At 39.0% G+C, this 18,228-nt stretch overlaps 1 protein-coding gene across 3 annotated transcripts in view; it reads left to right on the forward strand.

Moving 5' to 3' along the window:
• pik3c3 (phosphatidylinositol 3-kinase, catalytic subunit type 3) overlaps positions 1-18,228 on the forward strand; it is a 155,634-nt gene that overhangs the window by 127,495 nt on the left and 9,911 nt on the right. For all 3 annotated transcript variants that reach the window (XM_069924228.1, XM_069924229.1, XM_069924230.1), the window contains 2 exons: positions 806-974; positions 12,368-12,458. In XM_069924228.1, the coding sequence (XP_069780329.1) occupies positions 806-974; positions 12,368-12,458 (260 nt within the window). The remainder of the gene's footprint in view (positions 1-805; positions 975-12,367; positions 12,459-18,228) is intronic.

Consider the following 18,228-nt stretch of genomic DNA (forward strand, 5'->3'; position numbering starts at 1 on the left):
CTATCCAGCAGCACTCATTTCTAGAGAGATTTTTGCTTGAGCACTCAGAATGAGCTTATCACTCAAGACTGGCAAAAGCAGGGACTGTGAAATGGAGAAAATACTTGAGCATACAAAGGAAAAGTTCCTGGTTGAGTGGTCAAGCCTGCAGTTGATTTGTTAAGCAGAAATAGATCAACATTCTGGTGTTTCATATTTTGCATGCTATAGGTTATGATGAATCTTCACAATGTGGCAACAGTTCTTTTGTGGTTTGGGGTGAAATTGATTTGTTAAAAATGAGAGGGAGATGAAATTGGTCTGGGAAAGATTATTTTCTCATTTTGCCAGAGGGTTTGCTGAATTGAATAAGGAACAGAATTGATTGCAAGTGTAGGGGGGGAAAAAAGCATAACATGGCTACCATGGACTGCTAATAAATTAGAAAGAAAGATTTTTTAAATGCTTGTATAATATCTTGTGAGTGGAATATAAGATTTAAGTTCATGACTACAGGCTGTAAATATTGGGCTACATTACACTTGTTTTCTTAGCAGAATGAGAATAAAATGGAGCTCCAGGGATTATACTTCCAAAATACTGCAATATCTATGCATGCATTCAAAATGAACTATGTATGGCAGGTACAAAATTTACTTGTTTAGCATTATGATGGATAATATGCTGAAGTTTGGTGATATGTCAATTTCCAATTTTCTTCAGCTAATTATACTCCATTGCATTTTGAAGTTGAGCTGTTCCTATTTTGTCTTCAAAGAAACTAGAATGATAATATTATTGAAATATTTTATTTGTGCTGCTATAGGAAAATTGTTTCACATAGATTTTGGATATATTCTGGGCCGTGACCCAAAGCCTCTTCCACCTCCTATGAAACTGAGCAAGGAAATGGTGGAAGGGATGGGTGGAATGCAGAGTGAACAATACCAAGAATTTCGTAAGCAATGTTATACTGCTTTCTTGCACCTGAGAAGGTAATTCATCTCCTAACTTCTATTTCAGAATATGACTGAAAAAGTATATGTACTTTTTTTTAAAAAGTACTTGAATGATATTTGCAACTTGTTTGGGCCAAATTTTGCTTGAAGATATTTTCAAAGTATAAAGAAAAACATTTATTTTAATAGACCCCTTTCACATTCTCATGATAGTCTTAAATTGCCTAATAGCTTGTAGTCCTTTTGAGTGTAGTCATTCTCATATCTTGCTTAAAAGTCATATCCAACAGATATAACACACCATGAACATGCAAATAACAGTGGGATACCTAGTGTAGTTTTTTTTTGTTGCTATGGGGATCATTTGCCTCCTAGCTGAAAGCGATGATATTACCTGGCTTGTGTTTCCTGAAAAGAATTTTTTCTATGAATATAGTTCTCCTTTCATTATACACTAATCTGACCATTTTTTGAGGTTCAATATTTCTGTACCTTAGATCCTGGTAGATTTACTAAATGTTCACCTATCTTCTGGAGTGATACATTAGGAATAAGGTATTGGTTGAAAGGAAGGTAGCTGCTCCCATTACAAATTTCTTAAGGGCCAAGTGCTACAGATTAATATTATGGAGACAAGATTAAATAAAGCCCAGAGTGGCTTTTTTTTTGTAATGTGTTACCTCTTAAGAGATTTCAAATGGGAATTGGAAAGGCAGTCAAAGAAAAAAATCATTTGTAGAGCAATGAGAAATTTCATGTTTTAGAAGGATGAGGGGAAATCTCATTCAAGATTCAGATTTCTTTATTGTCATGAAATAAAACAGGTGTAATATTAAATCAAATCGTCTTTAGTCTGCCATAAAGCAGATAAAGATTCACCATCAGCAGAAATTGTCTGGCGCCCTTGCATTCAGAGAAAGAAACAAATAAAAGTCCCCATGTGGCCCTCCCTCAGCCACATAGATTTCAATCCAAACCACTGGCAACCCTAGTTCCAGATCCAAACTTTGACATCCTCACCATTCTGGTTCTGATATCTGGTACCCCTTCTTAGCCAGACTGCAGCAGTCAGCAGCCTGGTGTGAGTCCTATGACCACAGTCACCAGCAGCCTTCAGCTTGCATGGGTTCCTCGCTTTGTATCACCAGCCACAGAACCCCTCACTGATCCACCTCCATGATCATCATAGGGTTTTCTCCTCTTGTTTCTCCTTCTCAATCAGGATTGGTCTCCCTGTTTTCTGGCACTCTGCACCAGTCCTCTGCTTTCCTGGAATCTCTAACCCCTTGAAAGGTGACGCTGAGCAGAGGTGCTGTTGGTTTGAGCCCAGACCCCACAGTGGCAGGATTTTAAAAGAAACCACTATAAGTGCCGTTTAAAGCATGTACGGAACCATCAGTAGTTCATCTGGGTGGTAGAACCCTGCGCAGGGGTGCTGTATCTCCTCTCCCCACTTTCTGTGTGTCCACCTAGGGCAGCACTGCCATTGCAGCATCTCCACCAACATTGCCATTTATTTTAAACCTATCAAATGTAGGTTGGGCTGAATAGAGTGGCCATAGATATGGTGTCTCTTGATGTGGGTGAGTCTAGGACCAGAAGACTCAGCCTCAAAATAAAAAGACTTTCCTTTAGAGCAGAGATGAGGAAAAATTTCTTCAGCAGAGGATGGTGAATCTGTGGAATTTGTTGCCACAGACAGATGTGGAGGCCAAGTTATTGGGTATATTTTAAAGTGGACGATAATAGATTCTTGATTAACAAGGGTGTCAAAGGTTATGGGAAGAAGGCAGAATAATGCAGTTGAAAGGAAAAGTACTTCAAATGGTAGAATCGATGGACCAAATGGCTTAATTCTGTTGCTACACTTATGGAATGGTACTAACGTGATTTCTGTAGATGGCAGGAAATAAATAAAAGGGAGCGACAGAGTAAAATTTTACTATGTTAATGCACCATTTCCCAAATATGGAGGAAAATGATGCTGGAGAAAAAATGGGAGACTAGGAGATAGCAGAGGAGCTAAATGAGTATTTTGCATGAGTCTTCATTTTGGAAAACACTACCAGTGTACTAGACACGGAAGGGGATCAGGGAAGGGAATGAGTGCAGTTACTATTTCAGGGGAGAAGGTGCTCAGAAAGCTGAAAGGTGCAAGGGTGGATATCTCTTGGACCAGATGGATTGCACCCTCTGAAAGAAGTACACCGAGATTTTGGAGGTATTAGTAATAATATTTCAGGAATCAATTGATTTTGTCATGGTTCTGGAGAAATGGAAAATCACAAATGTCACCCCACTATTCAAAAAGGGAGCAGAAATGAAGGAATTGACGTAACAGGTCAGTTAACCTAACGTCAGTTGTTGGGAAGATGTGGAGTCGATTGTAAAGGATGAAATTACTGAATACTTGGAGGCTCAGGACAGGCCAAAGTCATCATAGTTTCCTTGAAAGTAAATCTTGTTTGAGAAACCAATCGGAATCTTTTGAGGAAGTGACAAGCAGGTGGCTGGATAAGGGGGATGCAGTGGATGTGGTGTATTTGGATTTTCAGATAGCATTTGACAAGATGCCATACATGAGGCAACTTAACAAGATATCATAAGATATCACAAGACAAAGGAACAGAATCAGGTCACTAGGCCCATCAAGTCTGTTCCGTAAAAATACACTAACCTACTCTACACTAGTTCCAATTTCCAGCCTTTTCCCCATATCCCTTGATGCCCTCACTAATGAGATACTTGTCTATTTCTTGTTTAAATCTGGCTTGCACTGCTGTATGCAGCAGCGAGTTCCACAGATCCACGACCCTCTGGCAAAGAAGTTCTTTCTAATCTCTGTTTTATATGGATAGCCCCCTTGTCCTTGATTCACCCTCCAAGGGAAACATCCTACCTGCATCCACCCTATCTAAACCTTTCAAAATACAAAAAGCCTCGATGAGATCTCCTCTCATTCTCCTATTCTCCAATTAATACAACCCAAAAGCTGCCAAACGCTCCACGTACATTAGCCCTTGCATTCGGGAATCATCCTAGTAAATCTCTTCTGCACCCTCTCCAACAACATCACATCCTTTCTCAGCTAAATGGCCCAAAACTGCATACAATACTCCAAATGAGGCCTCATCAGTGCCCCAGAGAGCCTCATCAACACCTCTTTACTCTTGTATACTATTCCTTTTGAAATGAAGGCCAACATAGCATTCACTTTCTTCACTACCAATTTCACCAGGTCATTAACTTTTAGGTTTCCCTGCACGAGGACACCCAGGTCCCTTTGCACATCTGAGGTCTGAATTTTCACCCCATCCAAACAGTATTCTGCCTGTGGTTGGAGCATTGGCTGAATGGCAGAAAGCAGGGTTGGATTACAAGAATCATATTCTGATTGGCTGCAGCTGCTAGTGGTGTTGTTGGTGGGGCCTGCTTTTTCTGTTGTACATTAATGATTTGAATTATGGAATGAATGGCTTTGTGGCCAAGTTTGCAGATAATACAAAGGTGGGTGGAGAAGCAGGTAGTGTAGAGGAAACATGGAGGTTGCAGATTAGGAGAATGGCAGAGAAGTGACAAATATGTTAGAAAATGTATGGTCATCTACTTTGGTAGAAAAAAATAAACTGGCAGACCATTTTTTAAATGAAGAGAAAATTTTAAATACCCAGAAACAAAGGGGCATGGAAGTTCTCATGCTGGATAGCCTGAAGGTAAACTTACATGTTGAGATGGTGGTGAAAAAGGCAAATGCAATGTTGGCATTTGTTTCTTAGAGGAATAAGAATACAAGAGCAGGGATGTGATGTGGGAGCTTTATAGGGCACTGGTGAGACCTTGCAATATGGACTATTGTGAGCCGTGTTGGGCTCATTTAAGAAAAGATGCGCTGATGTTGGAGAGGGTTCAAAGGCGGTTAACTAGGATGATTCCAGAAGTGAAAGGGTTATCCTATGATGAGCATTTGACAGCTCTTGGCCTGTATTTCATGGGATTTAGGAGAATGAGTTGGGGTTGGTGGGGGGGTAACTCTCACTGAAACATTTTGAATGTTAAAATACTTGAACAGAGTAAACATAGAAAAGTTCTTTCCCATGATGGGAGAGTCTATGACAAGAGAGCACAACTTCAGGATTCAAGGGCACCTGCTTAGAACAGAGACATGGAATTTCTTTAACCAGAAGGTGGTAAATCTGTGCAATTTGTTGCCACAGGCAGTTTTGGAGACCACGTCATTGGATTATTTAAAACAGATTGATAGGTAATTGATTATCCAGGGCATCAAATGTTATGGGAAGAAGTTCAGGCAGTGGAGCTGAGTGGGAAAATGATCAGCTCATGATTAAATGGCGAGGAGACTTGATGGGCTAAATAGCCTAATTCTGCTCCTGATGGTCTTATGATCCTGATATTAAAACGAATATTATTGTTAAGCTCATGAAGTGTTTTTTTTTTTAACTCCAATACAATTTTCATTTAAAATCCTCTGACAAGTCAAAACAATGAAAATATATGAGGAAGTAAATATTGTTGATGCTGGAAATTTGAAATACAGGTACACAATCCTTTTTCTGGACATCTAAACTCCAGAAAGCTCCAAAATCTGGCAAGTGGGGAGAGAGATGGCAGTGTGAGTCAGGCGGGAGGGAGGAGGTGGAGAGACTGGCAGTGCAAGTCGGGCGGGGGTGAGACTGGCAGCGCGAGTCGGGCGAGGGAGAGACCGGCAGCGCGAATCGGGTGGGGGAGAGACCGGCAGTGCGAATCGGGCGGGGGAGAGACCATTAGCGTGAGTCGGGCAGGCAAGAGACCAGCAGCACGAGTCAGGCAGGCAAGAGACTGGCAGCGTGAGTCGGGCAGGCGAGGGGGGAAACTGGCAGCATGACTCGTGTGACCGACGGTGGGAAGACCGACAGCACGACTCGGGCAGGCGAGGGGGGGGCCGACAAGGAGTGCCACTCGGGCGGGCAAGGTGGGGGAGACTGGCAGCGCAACTTGGGCGGGCGAGTGGGGGAAATGGCAGCGTGACTGGAAGGGGGTGGAGGTGGATATGGCAGCACAATATGGGTGGGCTTAAATCAGGCTTTTGTTAGGCTGAAGGGCAAGGCTGACGGGTTCAAAGCATATAAGGAAAAGGCAGGTAGGTGGAGATGAATGGCAGAGCCATTCAGAGGAAAGGATAATTTTTATAATGTATGATTTGTATCCTTTCTGGATTACAAGACCATCTAGGTAAGATTAGGACCAAGAAATTAACAACCACTTCAATCCTGGAAAAAACTTGTAGCCTGTAAATGCTTGATAGAAATCTGTTGCCTAATACCAAAGTCCAATTAATAACCTGCATCATAAAGAATAGTGATTATTGCATGTGACAAGAGGGTTGAAGAAACAAAGGGCCACACGTGAATAAAAGGATCATAAATATACAACAAATAGCTGAATTTTATGGCTTGGTGTCATTTTCTTGCATTATCACAATATTCATTGATTTACTTAATATGGAGAAATCTAATGTTACACTTTAATTGATTGAGCTCAACAACTGAGCTTCCATGACATTCTAGATCAGCCATTCTCGATGGGCCAATATGCTCTCTTCTCTCCCCCCTCCCCCCCCCCCCCCCAAATCCTCCTCCCCACCTGGGCCATGGCACATGTAAAAGGGGCACAAATTTGGTTTTTTTTATGTATTCTGTAGGAGAGAAGTATGGAACTTTTCTACTTTACAGGGAAGGGGCCCATAAACTTTGAGCAGAAACCAAAGGGGGCCATAGCCAAAAAAGGTTGCGAATGCCTATTCTGGAGTAAAGAATGCCAACAATAGGCCAAACTCTGAGTGAAGAAATTTATACACTTCTTGATTTTAAACAATCAATGCCTTATTTTGCAATATTGATCTGTAGTTGTAGACACCTAAACAAGGGGTAACACCCTTCCTCCATCCACTCTATCCACTCCTGAAAGAATTCTGCAGGTTTTAAAGAGATGGCTTCAACTAAACCTGGAACTCAGCCTTGGTCTACTCAATTTATTCATATGTAGCTAGATCACCACCCTATAACCCAAGTGGATTTTCATTGCATCCCTGTTTCGTAAGGAACAAATTCAACGGGTCCAAGAAGCAAAGAGACTAGACACAGATTAGTGGCATCTAAAGTATATATTTTCCTTTGAGGGAAATTGGCCACAGAGAATCATGCTCTCATGCATCTGATGCAACTAAACTGACTGGTATTGTAGTCTCCTCAACTGTTAAGTTAAAGTAGTTGAAAGGAATGACTTGTTAAACTGCATCAGGCAAGTAAGGGTGAGTTTAACTTTTTTTCTTTTGACTACAAATCAATTTATTTATATTAATGCCTTGTGTGACCTTATGATTTTTGCTTAGTGATCAAATACTTTTAAAATTGTAGACCACTGTTGCAGCCATTTAGCACACAATGGGATCCCGTCTAACCAAATATAATGGTAGCCAGAAATTCCTCCTGATCTCTCGTAAATGTGTGAAATTTATGCTGACATCATGCCCACTAGTTCTAGACATTCAGAGTTATCCTTTAACATCTATTTTGTTAAACTCTATTGGATAAGACCTTCACCAGATGAATGACAGTCCTTTGAAAAAGTTCCTCAGCATGAAGACTCAAAGGCAATTGGGGATGGATAATAAGTTCAGACCTTGACTTTGGGGGAAAAAATGAATAAATTATTTTTTAAAATATCCTTGAAATCTTGTTTTTCACATTCTATCATTCCAAACTTAATATGGGCCCAATCGTTCATCCATGAGGAAAACTCTTGATTCAAGAAATCAACCTGTTAAACCATCTTCAATAAAGCAAGAACTGTATGCAGTACTCCAAATGTCTTACCAACATTGTAAAGCTATAGCTTTTCCACTTTCATATTACAGTACATTGGTTTTGAAATGAAAGCTTAAAATTTTATTTGCTTTTTGAATTATTTGTTGTATCATCTGGAAACTTTATTGGTACAAACCCTCTCCACAGCATGTTTAACTTGCATGTATATGCCTATCTCACTGACAAAAGACAAAGGAGGAAAAACCCAACACCCAATCCCAACCAACCAATTTTCCCCTGCAACCGCTGCAACCGTGTCTGCCTGTCCCGCATCGGACTTGTCAGCCACAAACGAGCCTGCAGCTGACGTGGACATTATCCCTCCATTAATCTTCGTCCACGAAGCCAAGCCAAAGATATGCTATGAAATTCGATAACATTGTAACAATCCCTCTATACTACAGCAGCTACCTCGGACTTAATTTGGGAAGGGTCTAGTCCTTAGTCATGTGACTTGGAGGTGACGGTGCTACTGCAGACTCTTGAAGAGACAAGATGGTGTGAATACATAGCTTATAGTAAAGTTTAACTTCAACAAATTACATATGAATTGAATGCACAGATTTGAAAGGTGGCTTTTTGTCAAGGAAATCAAGATTGCCATATATTTGAATCTGAGCCAAAAAGAAATGGCAGAGATTTAACTTCAGAATGTTACTATTTACATTGCATGAAAACAGGGAAATTCCTAAATCAATAAGTTATCAAAGAATGAACAACTTTAAACAGCCTTAGAAGCAAATTGATTAGATTAATTGGTATTAAATACTGTTATTAGAATACACTTGATAGTCAATAGAAGCGATATTGTTCCAATGAAGAGATAAATGACATCCAAAATATATGTCTGGTCAATGAAGTAAACTAAGGCAATTATTAAACAACTTGTTCTTCTTGTTCGTAAACTCTTAAACGTGATACAAAAATAAGCTCCACCAGGAAATACAATCAAAACCAATTTTACAAATCATTTAATTTGCTGGTAAACAGGATAACTTTATTCCATCACTCTTTATGCAATAATACCCTCACCCTCCCCACCCCACCAGTCTATGGCAGAATCTGCTGTAGATGCATTCCTTGTACCTTATTGATTTAAAACATCTCTCTCACTCTCCATTATCATACATATGCATAAATCTTGGCTCTTTTTTATGCAGTGTCACTCTCATTGTTTCCCAGGTAAGAGTCATGGTAGTGTAAATGCCAGCTGAAGAAAGGCTGGATAAGTGCAGAGATGAAGTAAGGAAGAGGAAGGAATTTGAGAATGAAGATGAGAATTTTAAAAATGCGTTTTTTCTCCATTCATAAGTCTGTGTTTTAAAAATAGAAAATGCAGGACTTGCTCAGCAGGTCCGAGTATCTGTGAAGAGAATAGAGTACAAGACCTTTCATCAGAACTGGGCAAAAGAGAAAGGATAGTTTTTGATAGCAGAGAAATTGGAGGAAAGTTTGATAAGACATGGGGAATATCACTTATAGGAGAACGGTTACTGTGGAAATAAGTTGAGGAGGTTGGCTGATGGGTTAATGGGGAATTTTGGAGGGAGGGGGAGGTGTTGAGAACAAGACCAAACAAAAAAAGCTAAAGAATTATGTCAATTAGATATGTAAAATAAAAATTTTAAAAACCTAGAAATAGTAAAACGAAGAGCTGTGTGACAAGCTGTGCTAATGAAGAGACAAAAAAACTGTGCCAATATCATGGATGAAATGTAGCAGACATGAACAGTTAATAGAAACAGGAAAACAGTTAACATGACTTCTGGACTGCAGTCCTCAGATCCGGTGCAGCTTCATAAGCTTATTTTGGGCCACCTTACAATTGTAGAGTTGTACAGCATGGAATAGGACCGTTAGCTCTACATGTCCATGATGAACAAGTAGGCATTCTGGACTAATCCCATTTCACTTCATTTGGTCCTTACATCTGTCCAGACCTCTTGTGAATGTTGTAATGGCACCTACTCTGTAGCTTACTCTTCTAGTTCGTTCCAGATATGGAATGCCCACTGACTGAAAAGGTTGCCCCAAGGCTTCTCTTAAATCTCTCTTCTCACCTTGTCTAAACCATCTAGAATAATCTACCTCAGAATGTCTGTGAACATTCAGTTTATCCAAACAAAGACAGCTATGCTGATTTTTAAGGAGATCGATTCATTCCCTATCTACTCTTTTACTCTCAATACACCTGTAGAATATAGCACTTTCCTTACCCTCCTACCAATTCCATCTCATTTTTGTTGCCCTTCTGTTTCCCTCAAGAAACTCCTACACTCTTGTTACTAAAGGAATTGTTGATAATGCACTACTTAAATCTGGCATTTGCCTCCATTTTTCTTACCAGAGCCTTAATATAACTCGTTGACCAAGTTTAAAGCATAAGAAATAGGAGCAGGAGTAGACCATCTGGCCCATCGAGGCTGCTCTGCCATTCATCTCCACCTACCTGCCTTTTCCTTATATGCCTTGAACCCGTCAGCCTTGCCCTTCAGCCTAACAAAAACGTGCTGTGTCTGAACTTTTTCTTTCTCACTAAAAGTATCCCAATTTCCAGCTGTCCCCTTTTCTGCAAACATCTTCTCACACCTCATGCCTCCAAAGTTGGCCTTACTCCAATTTTGAATCTTGTGGCCCAGTCCTATCATTCTGCATAACTATTTTAAAACAAATGGAGTCTTGGTCACTGGTCTCAAAGTACTCCTGCTGATATTATTGTCACATGCCCTATCTTTCTTCCTAAAAGGATGTCCAGTATTGCCCCCTTTCTGGTAGTGCCCTCTATATAAGCTTTCTTGAACATACTTAATAAATTCCACCCATCCAAACCCTTTGGATTATGAATAACCCAATCAATTTTGGGGAAATTAAAATCTCCAGCAATATACTACCTTATTATTCTTACAGCTATCTGTGGTTTCCCTATATATCTGTTTTTAAAATTTCTGCTTACTATGCAGCCATAATACCGTCCCATTAAAGCAGAGGTTTTCAAACTTCCCCCACTCCCAACTCACTTTATACCTTATGTAATCCCTATGCCATAAATGCTCTAAGGGATTGCTTAAGGTGGTATGTGAGTGGAAAGAAATTGCTTGAAAACCACTGTTTTAATTGTATCTATTTGACTTATTATGTACATGGTTTCATAACTCTAAAGGAAATGGGCCAATGACAATTTTTCTCAAGCAAAATATTTCAGTAACAATTGGGTCCAGAGCAGTGGTTCTCAACCTTCCCTTCCACTCACATACCACCTTAAGCAATCCCTTACTAATTACAGAGGTGGAATGTGAATTTACGGGTCAGTTTGAAAACTATTACATTAAAGTAATTTCCTTTTCTGTATCCTAGTTCTACCAATATAGGTTCACTGGACAATCCCTCGTGAACATTATCTTCTCCAAGCACTTCTGTTTCCTCCCTCATCAAACAAAAATGCACCACTCTCCACTGCATCACTATCACATCTGTGTCCTCTGAACCCTAGATTCATAGAACATTGAGCTGCTGGTCCTGCCCTACTCTCAGCCACGTCTCTGTGCTCTCATCGACCACAGTATTTCCCCCCAACTTTTCATTCACCTTACTTTTATATCACTAGAAAATGTTTCTGCCAGGATATTGGACCCCTTCCAATTCAGGTGCAACCTTTTCCTATTGTATGATCCAAGAACCTGAATCCCTGCTCTCTGCACCAGCTCTTCTGCTGTGCATTTACTTGGCCCAGCCTTCAATTTCTCCCCTCACCAGTATATGACACCAGGAGTAACCCAGAATTTAATATTATTATGGTTCTGCTTTTTAGCATATTTTATCTCCCTTGCATTCATACTGCAAGACTTCCCTGTCAGTGATACCTCTGGCCTTTCACCCTCTTCCTTGAGAATGTTCTGTAACCACATCCTTGGCCCTGGAATCCAAGTGGCAATGCACTATACTAATATTTTGTTTGCGATCAGAGTCTTCTGTCCCCCTTACTCTTGAGTCTCCAATCACTATTGCTCTGTCAATGCAAAACACTACAGATGGATTGGTCAGAGTGGTAGTGGGATGGAGAATTAAAACAGAGGGCTCTGAGGTGTCCCTGCAGAGTGGTGCAAGAAATGCAAGTGAAAGATTATTTGGATGGTGGGTAAGGGAAGATGTTTAAAAAAAAACATCGTATTTCCTTTAGTTGAATGGGAAAATATCTAGAAAGGAAATGGTCGGTGGAGGACAAAAGAGCAAACCAGTGAGGCAAAATGGAAAATTTCCTTCAAAATGCTAAAAAAGCAAGGGAGGGGAGGATGCCTGGTGATAGAATCTCCTTGAAGCTGCTAGGCAGTGCAGTCCATGGGTATTAGATAAATGAGACTGATTATGAGTTAGGACAAGGCGACAGAGTTTAAAATATCTTGGGTTTAAAGAGAGTGGAATGAGGGAAATTGCATGACCATGCATTAGACTAGTCAACTATGTAAAATCACTGTGAGTGTTCAATCATCTCTCTAATGGGGACAGCAGTCACACTTTAATGCTTGCAATTCATTGACCATGTTACTGAAATATTTGTCCTTTTCCCAGATACTCTAATCTAATTCTGAATCTTTTCTCATTGATGGTGGATGCCAACATTCCAGATATTGCTCTGGAGCCTGATAAAACTGTAAAAAAGGTAATTACTTAAAATTCAGATTGTTAATAGTTATTATTTATGAAATTTCCATGAGTTTTCACTTTTGATTCAGATCCAAACCAAAATTAGTTTCTTTTTCTCTTTGGCTTGGCTTCGCGGACGAAGATTTATGGAGGGGGTAAATTATTTAAAACCCTTTACGTGAGAATAATTTTAAACTTTTTGAAATTGTAACCCTCCTTGAATTTCAGGGGTCTTTTTTCATGTTCTGCATAATACTTTTTCTCTTGCACTCTCAAATCTGTGAATTGGATGACCTCCCAAAACAAGGCCTTAGTCTTTTTAATGAATATTGGCCCATCTAATGTTCTGCTTTATTATACATTGGTTCCATCTCTCAAACTTGTTTCCAATCTTAAAAAAAATTGTTTTAATTTATTTCCCTTTCTATGATGTAAATTACAGCCACTGGTTTGTAAAGAGAATATTTGAAACTATAAATTATTATTAATTATATAGGTCCAGTAACTTTGACTTTAAGAACTTAATAATTGGTGTGTGTACTTTTGATCTCAGTGAATACAGAGAGAAGAGATATGGCCAATTTTTGTCAATTTTAAGTGAGCCTGAAGCAAGTTGACTTTAGTGAAATTGGAAAAAGAACTACAAATTTTGCAGTGTGAGTTATCTTCAGTCTGTCTTGAGCAGGTGCAATCTTTGTGGTGTTCTGGAGATGATGAATTAAAGATTTTTCTGAAGGAGATGTTTGAGGAAGTCCAAATTAGGATGTTATATGATTTGGAGGTTATATTTTTCTTTTTTTTTAAACTTTATTTAAAATTTTATAACATGAATAACATATAGGATTACATTAAAAAAAAATTAAGAATAAAATAATAAAAATTACAATACAGTATCCGTAATCTAAATAAACTATAGCCTCCCCAATAATTATTACACATTAATAACCCAACTCAAATTAGTCCAATCCCCCCTTTCCCCCAAAATAAAGAGTGAAGAATTAATAAAGTTAATAATATATGTGAGAAAAAAAACCATTTACAAAAAAAAACAACAAAAACATAACCGATTAAAATACTAACAAAAAGAAAAGTAATTAATGCTAAAATATCAGACTTTAAAAAACATATTTAAATCAAACTTAAATGCATATATTTCACAAACGGGGTTAATATAAAAAATTAGTAAAGTTAGTAACATTATCTATCAAAAATTCTTAAACAATAATCAATTCTTAAAAAAAAATTGTAGCATGAAAAAATATGAAAAAAAACTTTCTCTATAGAGATAAACATTCACCAAATATCAACTAACTTCACATTTATCATCATATTAGTCACATAAACCACCATCTTAAAACAAAATTCAAACCTCATTAAGCATTGTACAATTCAATTTTAGTACTCTTCCACCATTTTTCCCGTTTACTCTTGAATAGTTATCCAATAAAAGCTCCAATACCACATTTAAATATCCCCAATCATTATGTTAAAATTCAGATATCCAAATAATAAAAACACATCTACAACTAAATCTATATCTTCAACAAATGGAGCATAAACCACAAATAAAATTCAAGCCTCATTAAGAATTGTACAATTCAATTTATAACTTTCACCATTATTCCCTCCGTTCTATAACTAAAATAGCAAAATAATATACACCAGAATTACCACTCCTTTCACCTTAAAGTTAAAGAAAAAATATAAAAAAAATTATCCATCGCATTCACATTTAAATTTCAAATATTCCTTATCTACTGAATAAACTTTACAAAAAAAAACACATCAATTTTTAGTTTTTTAAACAATCAAATACTTTCTTATGCTTTTTTTTTATAAACAAAAAAAAAAACCACTTCACTCTTTAATCTAATAATACAAAAAAAAGGAAAAAAGAAAACGGGTTGGAGGTTAAAAATACCCCCTCCCGTCTAAACCGCGCAGTGCGGTAACTCCCAAAAAAAAATGGGTGTGAAATAACTCACACGTGGCAGATGACTTTCAGGAAATAGTGCCCATCCAGTTCTCTCCCCCAACTCTCACTTCATCTTAAACTAACATCATCATTATTTAATATTCCTTTGTTTTTAAAAAAAACATTAGAAAAAAAAAGGACAACTCTTTTTTTAATCAACTCCAACTACCGAGACACCATTACAACCATTCCTTCTTGGAGCACGGCTCTTTTCTTCCATCTCTTGTCTCCTTAGAGATCGCGGCGGACTATGTCTCTGTTGAAACTGAGTAATTGGCAGCTCTTGAGCAAATGCTATAGCTTCCTTTGAAGAATCAAAGAACTTTGGTTGGCAACCATCTTGGAAAACCTTCAAAACAGCTGGATATCTAAAGGTTGCCTTGTAACCTTTCTTCCACAACAACTCTTTAGCAGGATTGAATTCCCGTCGTTGGAACATAACTTCTTGACTCAAATCCACATAGAAGAAAACTCGATTATTTTGAATCATCAAGGGTGATTTTCGCTGTTGTGCATTTCTAATAGCCACTCATAAAATTATTTCTCTGTCGTAATAATTCAAGCAACGAACCAAAACAGGTCTTGGACTTTGACCTGAAATAGGTCTTCTACGCAAGGCTCTATGAGCACGTTCCAGTATTATACCTTCCAGGAAATGTTCTTGACCCAGCACCTGTGGAATCCATTCAGTAAAAAATTTTCTTGGGTCTGGTCCCTCCATACATTCGGGCAAACCAATAATCTTTATATTGTTCCGTCTGGATTGGTTTTCCAAATAATCAATCTTTTTCACCAAATTTTTATTTTGAATTTGTAAGTCTTCGACCCTTTTGGTCACATCAAAAACTTGATCCCGTATTTCGTCTATATCTTCTTCACATGAATTAAATTTATCTCTCACTTCAAGCTTAAAAGCTTCAAACTCAGCCATCTGTTGAGAATGTATTTTCACCAGAGTATTAAACCTAGTACCAAGTTCAGTCATAATCTTGGATAATCCCTGCATTGTATAAGATAATTTAGATTCAAGATTCACAAATCGTTCATTCATAACATTGCCGTCAGATGCTACTGCACGTGTACGAACCTGAATAACTCTTTGTTCTAAAGGCTGTTTGGTGCCCTCTTTAGGGGGCTCTACCGATGTAACATTAATCTCTACATCCAAAAGCTGTATCTCTCTCCTGGGATACATTTCAAGCTGAGTCTCGATGTTTTTCCTGAAGGTAGGCTCCAAAACTTGAACTTTTAGAAAATGTTTTTTGATGATCTGTTGTCGTTTTTTTTTTTGCTCTTTTTCACCAATTGTACCATCAGAAGTTAAATTAACAGCACTGAAGTTATCTAAACTTTTAAAGAATTTTAACGGGCATTTCTAGACAAAACAATAAGATAGAGTCAGGAGAGGACTGGAAGGTGTCATGATAATGAATATGTATGAGATGTACCGGAAGTCACGTGGTATGGAGAGAGATAAGAACACAAGCAGGAGAACAAAGGAAACTGGAGAATAAAAAGACACTCAGAAGTTTACCTGATAAACTTGTGTTTAATGTTTTATTAACTTCACATTTCGGGCCACAAATGTGACATTGGCGACAAGGATGGAAGAAGCTTGAAGAAAATTAAAGACTAAACAAGATTACAGAGGATTACAGACAACTTCAAGGTGATAAGAATTTTCTCTGTGACTCAGTACTTTGGGGCTGGAATATTTCCTCATGGCTGGGGCAGACGGTAACTTTCTAACACATAGTGGAATTTCTCATTTTGACCCAACGGGTGATGCAAGCACTGTAAGTGTGAAGTGGAAGGCATGGCTGGAAGAATTTGAATCCTACGCCGACAGTCGTGGCCTATTTCTAGATACCGGTACAGTTGAACAAAAAGCACAGAGAAGGGCGTTACTTCTTTTCACTGCTGGACCCTCAGTTCGGGAAACTTTTAAGACACTTTTGAATACTGGAAGAAAGGATGAGTACCAGAAAGCGGTAGATGCATTAAATGCACACTATGTAGTGATACCGAATGCTGCATTTCAACGCCATTTGTTTCGGAGAACGAGACAAGAAGATGGCCAGACAATTCCTCAGTACGTGACGAGACTAAGCCAGCTAGCTGTTGGATGCAATTACATGCCAGCTGATTTGGACAACCAATTATTGGATCAAGTTGTACAGCACTGCAGTTCAGATAAACTCAGAAGACGTCTACTGGAAAGAGGGAATGAGTTGGAACTCACCGATGCTTTAACCATTGCTGCTGCATTAGAGGCTGTTGAAGGGCAATTTCATACCATGACCCTGAAAGACAACTCAAGCCAGCAAATTAAGAGGCTCTCACATCGCCATAACCAGCCAAGATATACATCGACACAGGACGTGGAGTGTTATCGATGTGGAAACCGAGGTCACTTTGGAAAAGACCCATATTGCCCAGCCAAAGGCAAAGTTTGCAGAAAGTGTGGAGGTAAGGACCACTTTGCAAAGAAGTGCAAAAGCAAGTCCAAGGCAGACCAGAAGAGGAAGAGTACAACTTCCAAAGGCAAAGCCTGGGGGAAAGGAAAGTATCCTGGAAAGAAAGATACCATTCGCCAGATAGACGGTGACGATGATGATACCCAGGAGGAACAGAGTTGTTACCAATTTGCGTTGAATGAAGTACATCATGAGAAGGTCCCAGTGATCATTGGTGGAGTGACAGTTCAGGTCATTGTAGACTCAGGCAGTGACAGTAATGTGATTGATCGACATTTATGGGAGAAGTTGAAAAGGAAAAAGATCATCTGTACCTCAAAGAAGTGTTCCAAGAAACTGTATCCATACACAGCAACCAAGCCATTGCAGACCATTGGATGTTTTACTGCAACTGTTGAAGCTGGAGATAAGTACACCGAAGCAGAGTTTATGGTCATAGAAGAGAGGGGAGAACCATTGCTGAGTAGAAGCACAGCGCAAGACCTGGCAATACTTCATATTGGAGCTTGTGTCAATTCAATTCAGTCATATGAGGATATGAAGCAAGAATTCCCCACAGTCTTCCAAGGAGTAGGAAAGCTGAAAGGTCGACAATTGAAGCTAGCAGTAGATGAAACGGTCAAACCCAAGGCGCAACCAATGCGCCGAACTCCGTTTGGACTTCGTGGGAAAGTCGAAGCCAAAATTAAAGAATTGATCGAACAAGACATTATTGAACCGGTGGAACATTCGACACAATGGGTCAGCCCAGTAGTGATTGTGCCCAAACCAAAGGGTTACATAAGACTATGTGTAGACATGAGAATGGCCAATGAAGCTATAATTAGAGAATGACACCCTATACCAACAGTGGAGGAAATACTTCAAGAACTAACTACCAGCAAGGTATTCTAAAAAATTGATCTGAAATGGGGCTATCATCAATTAGAGCTGGATCCAGGTTCCCGAGATGTGACAACATTTGTGACTCACTGTGGATTGTATCGTTACAAGAGACTATAATTTGGAATTAATGCAGCTTCGGAGATCTACCAGTATGAAATCCATCGAGTGATTCAAGGCATTCCTGGAGTTGCCAACATTTCTGACGACATCATAGTCCATGCACCAACGAAGGAAGAGCATGATAAACGGTTGAGGCGTGTACTATCTAGACTACAGGAAGCAGGCCTTACCGTGAATGGAAACAAGTGTCAGTTCGGTGTGTCAGAAATGGACTTCATGGGACACAGACTTACAAGGAAAGGACTAAACCCTGCAGAGGCCAAGGTGAAAGCTATTGCAGAGGCACGTGCACCTCAGAATGCAACAGAGGTGAGGTGTTTCCTGGGATT

The sequence above is a fragment of the Narcine bancroftii genome, chromosome 3 (genome assembly GCF_036971445.1).
Source record: "Narcine bancroftii isolate sNarBan1 chromosome 3, sNarBan1.hap1, whole genome shotgun sequence".
In the NCBI taxonomy this organism is placed as follows: domain Eukaryota; kingdom Metazoa; phylum Chordata; class Chondrichthyes; order Torpediniformes; family Narcinidae; genus Narcine; species Narcine bancroftii.